Here is a 13,995-nt window from a genome sequence, read left to right as displayed (position 1 = left end):
GACTTCCCCCATGTCCCAGCTAGTGAATGGTGTGTGGGTGAGGGGGGGGGGGAGGATGGTGAAGTCTGAGACAGCTCCCTCCCTGCATTACTAGTGAGAGGCTGGCTTCACAGACAGGGGGGAGCTGCCTGACCCTCACTCCTGACTTCCCCTATGTCCCAGCTAGTGAATGGTGTGTGGGTGAGGGGGGGGGGTGGATGGTGAAGTCTGAGACAGCTCCCTCCCTGCATTACTAGTGAGAGGCTGGCTTCACAGACAGGGGGGAGCTGCCTGACCCTCACTCCTGACTTCCCCCATGTCCCAGCTAGTGAATGGTGTGTGGGTAAGGGGGGGGGGGGGGAGGATGGTGAAGTCTGAGACAGCTCCCTCCCTGCATTACTAGTGAGAGGCTGGCTTCACAGACAGGGGGGAGCTGCCTGACCCTCACTCCTGCGGGGTATTGTGATCTTCCTGCACACAGTGCCCTATCCCTGATACCAGGGGTGTTGTGATCTTCCTGCATGCAGTGCCCTATCCCTATTAATACCAGGAGTGTTGTGATCTTCCTGCATGCAGTGCCCTATCCCTATTAATACCAGGAGTGTTGTGATCTTCCTGCATGCAGTGCCCTATCCCTGATACCGGGATGTGTGCAAGAAGATCACAACACCCCCGGTATCAGGAATAGGGCACTGTGTGCAGGAAGATCACAACACCCCCAGTATCAGGAATAGGGCACTGTGTGCAGGAAGATCACAACACCCCTGGTATTAGGGATAGGGCACTGTGTGCAGGAAGATCACAACACTCCTGGTATTAATAGGGATAGGGCACTGTGTGCAGGAAGATCACAATACCCCTGGTATCAGGGTTAGGGCACAAGTTCTAGTCACATTGACTGATCACATTACTTGTTTTGTCAAGCTACCAACTGTTTCCATTTCCCATCCCCCATATACTGTCAGTAGGAAACTTGGTAACATGAATAAATAAGAGGGCAGCCAATAGGAATACATATTCATTCCTAAACTGACCTTAACTGACCTGAAAAGTGTCAAATTGTATCATTTTCAGTTAGTGCGCACTAATCGGAAAAAACGATTTTTAACGATTTTTTAACTAAAAAATCGTGCCTAAGACGATTTTCTTGCCCTGCCACACGATTTCTATCGTTAAGACGATATGGAAAACGATTCACATCCCTAATGAAAGGTGCATAATGATAAAATCCACCAGTTTCACAGCATTTTGCTAGCTAAAGGAAAACGTGGGAGGGAGGGCCGGCACTTCATATGTGTTGGCAAAATTTTCCCTCTAAATTATTTTTATACATATATATATATATATATATATATGACTTTTTATGGGAGGAAATTTTTCTCCAAAGGCAAAGAGCTTAGTCTTCACCTTCTCTGTACATATTCTCTAGGATCAACATACCATATGTTTCTCCTTAATAATATGTCTTGACCTGATTGACCATCAACTCCATTATTTTGCTGTCAGCTCAGCTATGTGCTGTAAAGTGAAATGCAGCCTTAGGGGAAAAAATGGAGTCACATGAATATCAAAACCTGGTGCTTCTGCTTTTATCTGCTGTCTCCACCAGCGCGGGATGATCAGTAAGCACTCAGCAAACAATGGCCCCTCTCCTATGTCAGCAATGTGAAGAGAGAGAAAATACAGCACAAGCACACATTTTTACACAGCTGCTGTCTCCATCTAGCCCTAGTGCTAGTACACACACTGTATTCACACACTGGAGAACAGTCCCCGCAGTGTAGAAACACATTTAAGTGCTTTAAAATATTTTTTTTAATTCCATCAATTTCAAAAACAAAACGCCATTCAATTTGTTTGGAATATTAAAGAAAATATCCTCAAAGAAGTTTCAGAACTACTAATATGGACCTATTTTACTATAAATTTCGCATGAATAATGCCCACGATAAAAAAAAAGGGGGGGCATGGTGTTATGGGTTCAGACCATGCACACTGGTATCCTGCCCAGGGGCTCTGACTTGGGGGGTAATCTCATATAAACACACACAATTACTGGGATTATACCTGGGGGCCTGAACCCAGGAACTTATCCCCTACACAAAGAGCCCTACACAAACTTGGATTCAGTACATCATGGTTCCAGGGAAGAAAGTAAGTTTATTTGAGCAATAGGAGGATAGAACAAATAAAATCAGATCGTATAGAAGAATTAATGGTAGATAATAACAATTGCTACATAGATATAAAAAGCTTACATTTCCAAAGTATCAGCCATACCATTACATCCAGGGCTCTCTCTCCCCTCTCTTTCTCGCTGTCTCTCCGTATACACTACAAATTGTGAAAACAGTGGTGATCCCTCCCCGTGAATTCTTATCAGATTTCGGACACAGCTGTATGGCCTTCACTTTCTCTCTCAGGCTTTAGTATAAGTTAATTGCTAGTTTTCTTATCACAGACTTATCACAGTCTTATCACAGTCTTATCACAGACTTATCACAGACTTATCACAGACTTATCACAGACTTATCACAGACTTATCACAGACTTGCGTGCGCAAGTTATAAAATCAGGGGTTGGCATGCACCTTGTGTGTGCCGAGGGAACTTCCCTTCCCCCAGTCTGACCTTCCCACCCCTTCCCCCCCAGCCCTACTCTAACACCCCCCCCCCCCCCCCGACCTTTATTTTATCTTTTGTGCCTGCCTCTCGGCAGGCGCAAGTTGCGCGCTCCGGTCAACTGCCGGCGCATGATCCCTGACACAGCAGCAAATGGCCGCTGAGCTGGGAGCCGCTAACCCTGCCCTGCCCTGGACTGCCCATGCCCCGCCCCTGCCCCTTTTTGAAAGCCCTGGTACTTACACGCGTCCCAGGGCTTTACACGCGTTGCTGGGCCTTTTTAAAATAGGCCTGGCGCACGTAACCTTTTGAAAATCTGGCCCTTAGTGGAATAACTAAATAAACAAACTCTTGCCTGTTCCTAAACATTTCACAGTGCAAGACAGTAAACAGGAGTTCACTCAGAGGTTGGCCTGTGGCCTTCAGACTAGTTTGTGTCTGGGTGAAAACTCCGAATCCATACATAGCCCTATATACATCCTGAGCAACAGTAACTCCAACACATGGGATGTCATTTTCCAAGTCACGTTATGGCGGTTTTGCATGCGAAAAGCACCATGTAATGTGTAAGAGAGAGAGAGAGAGACTATCCATAAGGCCCTTGTAGTAGTTAGCTATTTATGCTACTATAGGAGGCTCACCTAGTAACTCGAAGTGAGGTTTAGGTAGTAGTGTAGGGGTCAGGGGCCACTTTGACATGCAGAGTGAGACGTACGAACAGAACAGTACACTATTGTGAAGATTTGATGTCTTTCAGAGTGAGGAAACTCACACAAAGATGAGATTTGTACAATGTTCTCTCAACCTACTTTGGGCGACTCACTCTGCATGTAAAAGTGGCCCCTGACCCCTACACTACTACCTAAACCTCACCTCGAGTTACTAGGTGGGCCTCTTATCGTAGCATAAATAGCTAACTACTATAAGAGCCTTATAAATAGTCTCTCTCTCTCTCTCTCTCTCTCTCTCTCTCATTCTACCATAAAACACACCGCTCTTTTTATTGCATGCAATATTTTGATGAATCTAGCCATGGTTAAGGTAATTTTTGAGATACCGCAATGCACATTACATAAAAACATAAGATATGCCATACTGGGTCAGACCAAGGGTCCATCAGGCCCAGTATCCTGTTTCTAACAGTGGCCAATCCAAGTCACAAGTACCTGGCAAGTACCCAAACATTAGATAAATTACAATCTACTATTGCTTATTAATTACCATCATTGCAGTTTATGGATTTATACTCTAGAAACTTATCCAAACCTTTTTTAAACCCAGTTTCACTAACTGCTGTAACCACATCCTCTGGCAATGATTGCAATGTTCTCTCGACCTAGTTTGATGCACTCTCTACCTATCTGCTATCAAGCTAGGTTGAGAGTACATTGTACAAATCTCATCTTTGTGTAACTTTCCTCACTCCAAATCACATCAAATCTTCACTGATGTGTACTGTGCTGTTCATACCTCTAACTGTGCATATAAAACTGCCCCCCCAAAACCTGGAACACCACCAAAACCTCACATTGAGTTACTAATTCACCCTCCTACAGTGGTATAAAAAGTAGACTAATATGTGTCCCACCCCAGAGTCTCTCTCGCCCCCCTCCCACCCCTTCTCCTGCCTGAAACAGGATTTGCTACAGCATGCAACATAATCCATAAACTAATCCACGATAATAAAGCTGACTGGCTTAACACGGCACTGCGCGTGCACGTAGCACAAAGAAACCTGAGATCTGCAAATAAAGCTCTACTAACTGTCCCCTCTGTCAAATCAGCACATCTCATGCAAGTAAGGGAAAGAGCACTGTCACTGGCTGGTCCTGTACTCTGGAATACCATGCCACTCGAAATAAGATTACAGACAAATCTGAAATTATTCAAAACTAATCTGAAAACCTGGCTTTTTAAACAAGCATTTTATAAAGATAAAGAAAAGGAGAAAAATAGTTGAGCGATAAGGATGCACCAAGCTAGAAGTTTTTAATAACCTACATAAGCATATTAATGTTAAAATCAAACTGCCTAATTTGTTCCTAACAATCAGGTTTAACTTTCACACCTAGTTATTATTTTAAATTGTTACCGTACTATGATGGCACACGAGTAATTTGCAATCTATACCACCCATATTTCTCTTTATCGTGCCCTTCTGTAAACCGTTGTGATGGAATTTAGCTTAACGATGGTAAAGAAAAATTTTTAAATAAATAAAATAAAAAAATAAAATAAACATTAAACACCCCTCATTTTCATAAACTCCTCCCTTTTGACTAAATTTTTTAAATTTGCATATGCATCGCATTATTTATCACATGCATTATGGCATTATTGCAGGCGTTAGGGCCCTAACACCCATATTAAGGACCTAATGCATTTTCATGAATGACCCCTATGGTTATTTGTATAATCATAACTATAATAACTGAGCAGATTTTCTAATGTTTGAAACTATTTGTCAGATGTCTATGAGAAGTACAGAGCTGAAGTAACCTGATTGATCCTGGAGAAGACTCAGTTCTTGGCAGGTATCACAATTCATTTTGTTGTATTAACAAAATTATTATCTGGCTAGGGCTGAGGATGCTTTGGTGGCAGTGCTCCCTGGGGGGGAGGAGAGAGTACCAGTCATCGTGCAACAGCTGCACCTACTGGCCAGACTTAGTACCCACCATGGCAGGGTTCTGGAGGGCTGCAATGACTTGGCTGAGTGAATTGGAAGGGGGGATATAAAATAGTGGCTAATGGTACTACAGCTCAATGAGGCCAGTTTCAGTGGAGCTGGATGTCCACAGGAGAAAGAGAACTCAAACTGGATAAAAATTAAATTACCCAAAGATGGTGATACATGAGCTTTCAAGACCACACAGGACTTATCTCCAGATGTGTTATGTCTATAGGAAAATGCTTTGTACATCTTGTCCAATAAGCAATTTCTGAGCAATGAGTCATAGAAAAATATCACAGGATTCTATATTAGCACAGCAAGAAGATTAATGGATATGATCTCTAACAGCAATGCAGCAGGAAGGCAAAGATCGCCCTGCTGTAAGGGCTAAAAAGACTGCAGAATGGAGGGGGTTCAATGGTGAACCAATCTGTCTGGATGGAACCTGAGGATGTTATTACAACACAGCCTATCAAGGGCCTTTTTGTCGACTTGTTTTGTTTTAGATGAGCAGAGCTACACAAAGGGAAGTTCTCACAAAAATCTTTCTTTCTCCCTTTAGTCCTGCAGAACTTGCTCCCTCCTATCGCTCCCAGCCCAGAACAGTGAACCAGGTCCACATCAACCCCTCTCCCTCCCCCCAGTTCTTTCTCCCAATCCTAGTCAAGGAGCAGTGGACCTTGGGGATGCTGAGACTGTTTTACTCTCTATTTCCATGGCCATCCCTCCATCTACCTATTCAGTTTATCCTACAATAGAGGTTACACATTTTTAACTGCATGCTTCTCAGTTCCCAAACTCTCCTATTTAATAAAAGAATAAGTAGATTATGCAAAATATGCACTAAGAACATAAGAACATGCCATGCCGAGTCAGACCAAGGATCCCTCAAGCTCAGTATCCTGTCTCAACAGTGGCCAATCCAGGCCATAAGAACCTGTCAAGTATTCAAAAACAATCCCTGATGCTAATAATAGCAGTGGCTATTTTCTAAGGCAACTTAATTAATAGCAGGTAATGGACTTCTCCTCCAAGAACTTATCCAATCCTTTTTTAAACACAGCTACACTAACTGCACTAACCACATCATCTGGCAACAAATTCCAGAGTTTAATTGTGCGTTGAGTAAAAAAGAACTTTCTCTCTAAATGTGCCACATGGAGTGCCCCCTAGTCTTTCTATTATCCGAAAGAGTAAATAACCAATTCACAGCTACTCGTTCAAGACCTCTCATGATTTTAAACACCTCGATCATATCCCCCCTCAGCCGTCTCTTCTCCAAGCTGAAAAGCCCTAACCTCTTTAGTCTTTCCTCATAGGGGAGCTGTTCCATTCCCCTTATCATTTTGGTAGCCCTTCTCTGTACCTTCTCCATCGCAATTATATCTTTTATGAGATGCGGCGACCAGAATTGTACACAGTATTCAAGGTGCGGTCTCACCATGGAGCGATACAAAAGCATTATGACATTTTCTGTTTTATTCACCATTCCCTTCCTAATAATTCCTAACATTCTGTTTGCTACTGAAGATTAACTGGTCATTTATACCAGAGGTGAAACAATTCTTTGCTGAAACACTGGGCTAGATCTCCATGAGATCCATGCATGAAAAGTAAAAAAAAAAAAACAAAAAACAACCAGCAGTGAGATCAACAAACTGACTGAAAAGTTAAACTCCCCGGAAATACTTCAGAGGGAGGAAAATAAGAAACATTTTCTAATTCACTCATTAAAAAATGAATGGTCTGTGACACAACTGGCCTTTTAGTGGTCAATAAATGCTAAATGAATAGCATTTCCTAGATTGTAATTGAATTTGAACATTCCCAAAAAGTTGGTTATTAATGAGCACTAATTTAATCAGTGAGGAAAGGCCCTTTTCTTCTCAGTGAAGCAACATCCATCCAGCTGCTCTGTTCATTGTCTTCTGAACTGCAATCATAACTTGTAGTATTAAATACTAGACAGTACTCCCGCTGTGAAGACCAAGTGTGCTGCTTAACTGCAGTCTGCACTACTGTGCTGGCACACAGACCTTAGAAAGGCACTGACGTTTTATTTACATAAAACGACATTTTTTTTTATGCTCAGTGCCAGTAAGAAAGAATTACTAGTTTATTCTTCCATCTGTACCTGGATTTGTTGATTCATCGCTCAGTTATAAAAGAGAGCATATAAGACTCCTGGTTTCCTCTGTGCTTGTGCCAATCTCTACTTTCTATGCTGAGAAGGCTTATGCTTCCATAGAGGAAATCTGCCGAGCAGTTACATGGGCTCTATCCCTATCTTCACAAAGCATGCTGCCTTCAGGAAATGGATTATCCAAACTACTATTAATCTCACTCTACTTTGATAGGTTCCATCAGTATTGACTGTTGGGGGATGTGTAATAGAAGACAAGTGTACCTTCTTTTTGGGGCTTGTATTATTAATGTATGTTTATTTATTGATGTATTACTTTTATTATGATATATTTGTAGGGAACCCTTAGTCACCCTAACCAAAAGGAGCGTACCAAATTACTGGGGAGGTTCTGGGACTAAATAAGGGTGTGAGGTTTGGGGTTTGCCCCCCCATGTGGGAACATGCAAATGCTGTGTCCTACTCCTAGCTGTTTGTCATCCCAGAAACACCTTCTATCCGCGTGGATTTTAGCTTGGGTTTTGTTGGAGTAGAAGCTCTCTGTCTTCTGTCTTGTAGTTTTTCCTTCTACTTTATGGGGAAGGAGTAAACAAATTCCCATTTAGGGTTCACCTCCCATTGACTCGTCTACCTGTCTTTGAAGATTGTTTGGACTCTCTTAAACCATTTGCTGAGGATTCCCTGCGACAGCCCATCCCCCTTGTCGCAGTAGATTAGGACGTCCCTGTACTTGAGGCTGTATGAGGGGGTAAGGAACACCTTCTTGGGTTATGTCTCCTAACGAGCATGCACAGTGACAATGACCTGCTGCAGAGGAAGAATATTTTTGCAATAACTGTTTCAAACTATTTCCTCAGTTGAGAGGCACAGAAATTTTTCCACCCTTCCTCCTTCTTGCTTAATTGTCCCCCTTTCGGGGAGCTGATAACCCAAGGTACCTGGAGTCAGCATCCTAAATCTATTGAAAGGAGAGTTTTTCCTTCAGAAAGATACAGAGGAGAAACCAAGACCACCTAAAGAAAGGGATCCCAGTAGAGTGCACTAATAGGAAAAACAAGAAAGACACAACATAAAGGTAACAAGAACTTTGTTGCTAGTAAAGGAAGTAAGGTATGAGAAGTGGCCACAAGGTGCTGAAAAAGGAATAAAAAAATCAATAAGAGTGAAGTACCCTTCAGGTGCTGCATAAGGAGTTAAAAGTACTTAAAGAGGATTGCTGGAAGAGTATTAAATCTGGAACCGAGATCTGATTAAATATTGGGACTATGTGTATATTCTAACTACCTCCCGTGGGAAAAGACAAGAAAATAAATTGTGTTAGTGAAGGAACATTAAGCTAACTTTAATCTGCATAATCTGAGGAATTTAAGGAATTTGATACAAGGAGGAATTCTGTGTAAATATAGAGCTTCAACATAGAAGTAGAGACTTTACTAAGAACATAGAGTCACAAGTTTATTCTATCTCTCTGTTATCTTATTATTTATTGCTGCTAATCAATCGAAGGCGAGAAGTGTAAATATTATTCAGCCATCTAACCAAACTATCAGTAAAGAAGTTGGAAACCACAATTCCACTGCTGTGTGTTTATTGGACGCTGATACTGTATAATTATTGCTGCTATACACTAAGGGGTACATTTTTAAACCCTGGCACTCGTAAATCCCGGGGTTTACGTGCTTGGCCGGGCCTTTCGTGTGCCGGGCCTATTTTCAAATGAGCCCGGCCACGCGCGTAAACCCTGGTATGTGATTAAGTGCCGGGGCCTGAAAAGGGGGCAGTCTGGGGGGGCGGGGCTGGAGGCGCCGGTACAGCTCTGGAGGAGCAGCAACTTAAAAAACAAAAAATAAATAAATAAATAAGGCAGATTAGGTTTAGGGGGTGGGGAGGAGAGGGGAAGGGAGGCTAGGGTAGGGAACCTGGGAAAGCTGCAATGTGTTGCCACGCAAAACTGGCTAAAATCTACCCCTCCTTGCACGCGCAGATAACAAAATCCAGTGCGCATGTGTATGCGGCCTGATTTTATAACATGTGCGCGCCGGCGCATGCGTGTTATAAAATTGTGCTTCCGTGTGCGCGCGCCAGGTAGCACGCACACATGGAGGCGCGCACGTATTTTTTAAAAATCTACCCTTAAGTATGGAAATCGGGCTAAATTTCAAAGAAGCTGGGTATGAGAGCTACTGTTCATCCCCACAGATTAGAGCCCAACCTCTCAGATAAAAGCTATCCGGTAGGGAGAGGAAATGAATGGAGACTGAGAGGAGTTATGCAGAAAGGGTCTGTCTCTAATTTTCTTTCTGTGTGCCCCTGGGTGCCAAGTAATGGATCCGTCCTGCCCAGGGGTTACATATTGTATTAATTGCTTGATGTAAACTGCTTTGGATTGAACCTGTTTTGCCAAAAGCGATCTATAACCTAATTTAATAAAGGAGTTTCATCTCAAGCCCCTGCAGAGCAAACAGGATTTACATGCAATTCTGTGAAATATTCTCTCTCCAGTTTCGCTGTAATAGTATTTTTATTGGGGATCTATCCTTTTCATGCTTCAACCTAGATTTCTGATGTACATGACAGTATAGCAAGAATTGTTTTCATGCTATTGTGACTAGTTAGTTTTCGGTCAATACCAGGCAGCTTCTAAGCCTGGAGTCAATGGTACTTTGTTCATCTTCTAATTGGTGCTAGGTGGCTGCCTGCCAGCTCATCACTGCTATTTGGGTTTTGCTTCAGACCCACACTCTGTTAAGTTGATTGAACAGGGTGTGTGAGAGAGCGTGTGTGTGTGTGTATGTGTGTGTGTGTGTGTGTGTATGTGTGAGGGAGTGTTTGCATGCATGAATGTGTATGTGAGAGAGTCTGTGTGTATATGTGAGGGTGTGTTTGAGAGCCTATGTGCATATGTGAATATGAGTGTATGTGAGAGATAGGGTGTGCATGGGTGAGGGACAGAGCTTGTGTACGTGTGAAAGCATGGGTGCGTATATGAAAGAGGGAGTGTGTAAGAGTGTGTGTGTGTGTGTGTGTATGACAGAAAGGATAAAGTTTGTGTGGCCCCCCTCCCCCAAACCAGGACAATCTCAGGATGACTGGAAATCAAAATACCTTAGGTTTAGAGAGTGGGAAATATTTTTATTCTTCTTAGTTTTAATTGTTGGGTGTTATTTTAAAATTTTTCTTGTGTTTAATTATTGAATGATCTGTTCAGCAGATGTTTCAAAATACTTATTCTTTCTATATTAGTATAGTTTTACCATTATGATTGATGTGTATATATTTTGTATTTTATTATTATTTTATGAGGAATTATGGTGTTTTTGTTTCTCCATTGTTGCACTGTAAAGAGTCTGGCATCTTGCCGTTTCTATTTCAGGTTTTTGTCTGCCCATTCCTGTTTATACTTTATGGTCACATTATTCTATATTTTCTGAGGGTCAGTCTGTGTCCTGCATGTGTCTCCAAGGTGATGAATTCTGCTGGCATGCAGTTTCTGTGTAGGGATCTATTGCAGATGGGCTTGTTCTGTTTTAGGGCCTGGTGTAATATTTGCAGTGTTGTGTTTTCATAGGAGAGTTGTTACTGTACTGTTTGAGTGCTGGCATTTAGTGCTGTTTTGGTATGGGAGGTTCACTATAATATAATTATCATTCAGTTTACTCATGGCTTTATGAGGGCCAAAGTCATCATCAAATGCACTTTAAATACAAACGCATGGAACCCATATGGCCTAATACCGTCAGGGTTTTCTGACTGGCACCATAGTAGTGCATGTAAAAATGATATTTTTATCTCAGAAGACTATGACTGTCCTTTTTCATGTAAAATCAGTTATTTTAAATACACAATTTTTAATTGCGTATAGTGAGGACTGGGAAAGCGGGAGCGCTAGACTGTAAAATTTGTCTGAGGCACCTAATACCCCTGCACAGACCTAAAGAGAGTCTACCATACACATATTGCCACTAGCTACCCATCTCCTAATTCTCCCACCTCTTGGCAAAGGCTATGCAAACGTGGAGGGCAGGTGGTAGGATTCCTGGGAGTGTGGCAGGGAAATCTGATCCCTGCTTTCCCCCTTCTTCTGCAGCATTTCAAATCCCCAAAAGGGCTAGAGACAAAGGGACGCCTCCCTCCATAGCCTTCTCAATCATTTGACCTGTACCGTGCCTCGGGGGTATGGGGTACCATCTCATCCCTCTCCTCAGGCAGCAGATTGCCTTGAGCTAGCCCTGCATATGTTTTAGCACCGGTAATTATGTGCAAAAGATTTTGCCTAGCACCAAATTTATGCCTTATGTAAAATTTACACTATTCAAAATTGCAAAAGCTAAATGATTTGTGTGATATTTTCAGACTTTGTTTATTTATTGTTTGTTTTTTTGCATAGTGATGAAAAATAATATTCATTTTTTTGTATAAACCTTACATTTAGGGCAAATACACAATTCGTCATGCCTGAAATTTGGTAGGGGGTACTCTGTGATTTTCATTTACCTGATACTTAAATCTGACCCTTACTCTTCGTTAAAGATTCTAGATCAAGAGCAAAGGAAAATGATAACAGAAGGTGAACTCCATTACCTGAGTTTGGAGCACAGGAAGCCAATGGATGACAGCCTCCATTATTTACCGAACAAACATCAACCTGTGTGCACCTTCGTCCATCTCCTTGATAACCTAATGAATAAAAATAAATTTCTCATGTAACGAACTTAAATTGATTTAGTGAAAGAGAGGCAGATGCTCAGATTATTTATAAGTGTAATGCCAGCTTTTGAAAATGGGGTTCTATGATCAGCATTTTATAAAACTACCTACTACTAATTTGCAAGTATATGGAGGCCAATATTCAGCCACTATCCAGCTAACTTAGCCACATTACTGAATATACTTAGCTATCTAATAGCCAGATAATTTTATCTGGCTAACTATGCCACAGCCAAATTGCTGTCATAGACTTAACCAGCTAACTAACCCCTGAATGCTCTGAGCTACGATGTGTTTTTTTTGTGAGAGGGATGTCGCTGCAATAGTGGGGCTCCTTCCTTGAAAAAGCATTGTGGTTGTATGCATTCATGGCCAAATACCATGGGACAAAAGAATGCGGTGAGTGGCGCTTTAATTCAATGGCAGCCCCAAATCACCGGACCGCCATCGACTTAAAGGGCTACTGGCCCAATAAAAAAAAGTCAAGTGCAAACAGGGAAGTAGAGTGTGTCAGTGCTGACCGCAGTCTCAACATGGGGATACCAGTCAAGACAGCCTTGACTCCCCCAAACTGATAATTAAAAAAAAAAGAAAGAACTGCACAGCAATGGCTCCTGCCCCCTCTTCCTCCACAAAGCTAAAACAGAAAATGTGGCCCCGTTTCCCTGCTGCCATACCTCCCCCCCCCCCCCCCCCCCCAAGTGACAGAGATCCTTCCCTGCCATACCCGCCAGCCCCCAAGTGACAGAGATCTCCCCCGCTGCCATACCTTCACCCTCAACCCCCAAGTGACAGAGATCCCCCCAAAAAGTTAAGAAAAGGGTCCTGGCCTATCCCCTTCCTTCTCAACCCCCACCCAGACCCCCTTCCTGCATCCCCCCTGAAAAATGATCCAGTGCAGGGGCCGGGTGCACTCTCACAAATGACCCAGTTGGCAACATTTTCCAAAATGGCGCTGATCTGTCCTTGCCCCAGAAGATGATTGTAATAGGGGAGGGTATCTGGGTGGGGAGATGCAAGATATCATATATATCGCTCGATATTGCCTCGATAGTGTTCTATCTCAGCGATATCGCGTGATATATGCTATATAATGCGGCTTGATGCATCGCCCAGTAAATTAACCAGATAAATGGCTCTGCTTGGGAATGATCCCCATCTCTCCCCTCACTTATCCATATTACTGTTTAGCCAGACAAACAGCTGGCTAAGTAGCAGTTGTTGAGCCTGGCTGAAAATTTAGACAGAACTGCATAGCTGACTAAGTATAGTTGAATATTTACCTCATGGACTTTAGGAATATCCTTACTGGTAGTTGAAAAAATGATATAGAAATATATGTTACACACTACTTAAATTATATTATTCCAGCTAATATATATCTATATTTATCTCTCATTCCACCTGATTTATAGATTTTTCTTTTCTAAATTTCCCTCTACATTATCATACCTGAGACTTTATTTTATTTTATTTTGAAAACGTATAAGCCGCCTACATCCACTGCTCTGGGTATCTTACAACAATAAAGCATTCATAATAACCTAAGACAAAAATCAGAACTGAAATGGCCCACAAAATAACAGCCCATCAGTTAACCAGTATCATTCTACAAAATCCTGCTGAAATAAAAATATGTCTTCAATATTTTCTTAGAAGTCTTGGTATAAGTAATAAGATGAATCCCTTCAGGCAGCAAGTTCCAAAGAATTGGTCCAGCCAGTCAAATGGTCCTTTCACAGGTCTTTCAAAGACATGACAGTCCGACCATAGGGACATCAAGAGCCCCTTTTGTAAAGATCTTAAGACTCATGTAGGGTTATAAATGCATAGCATTAATTTCATCCATGGGAATAAGTCCTCACTAAGGA

General features: G+C 42.2%; 1 protein-coding gene across 1 annotated transcript in view; it reads right to left on the bottom strand.

Moving 5' to 3' along the window:
• Nucleotides 1–13,995, bottom strand: part of CUBN (cubilin) — a 639,217-nt gene that overhangs the window by 587,106 nt on the left and 38,116 nt on the right. The window contains exon 10 of the mRNA XM_029588764.1: nt 11,999–12,094. Coding sequence (XP_029444624.1) covers nt 11,999–12,094 — 96 coding nt within the window. The remainder of the gene's footprint in view (nt 1–11,998; nt 12,095–13,995) is intronic.

Source organism: Rhinatrema bivittatum, chromosome 2, assembly GCF_901001135.1.
Source record: "Rhinatrema bivittatum chromosome 2, aRhiBiv1.1, whole genome shotgun sequence".
Taxonomy (NCBI): domain Eukaryota; kingdom Metazoa; phylum Chordata; class Amphibia; order Gymnophiona; family Rhinatrematidae; genus Rhinatrema; species Rhinatrema bivittatum.
Note: the sequence above shows the minus strand (reverse complement) of the source record. Positions and strands in the feature narration are given on the sequence as shown.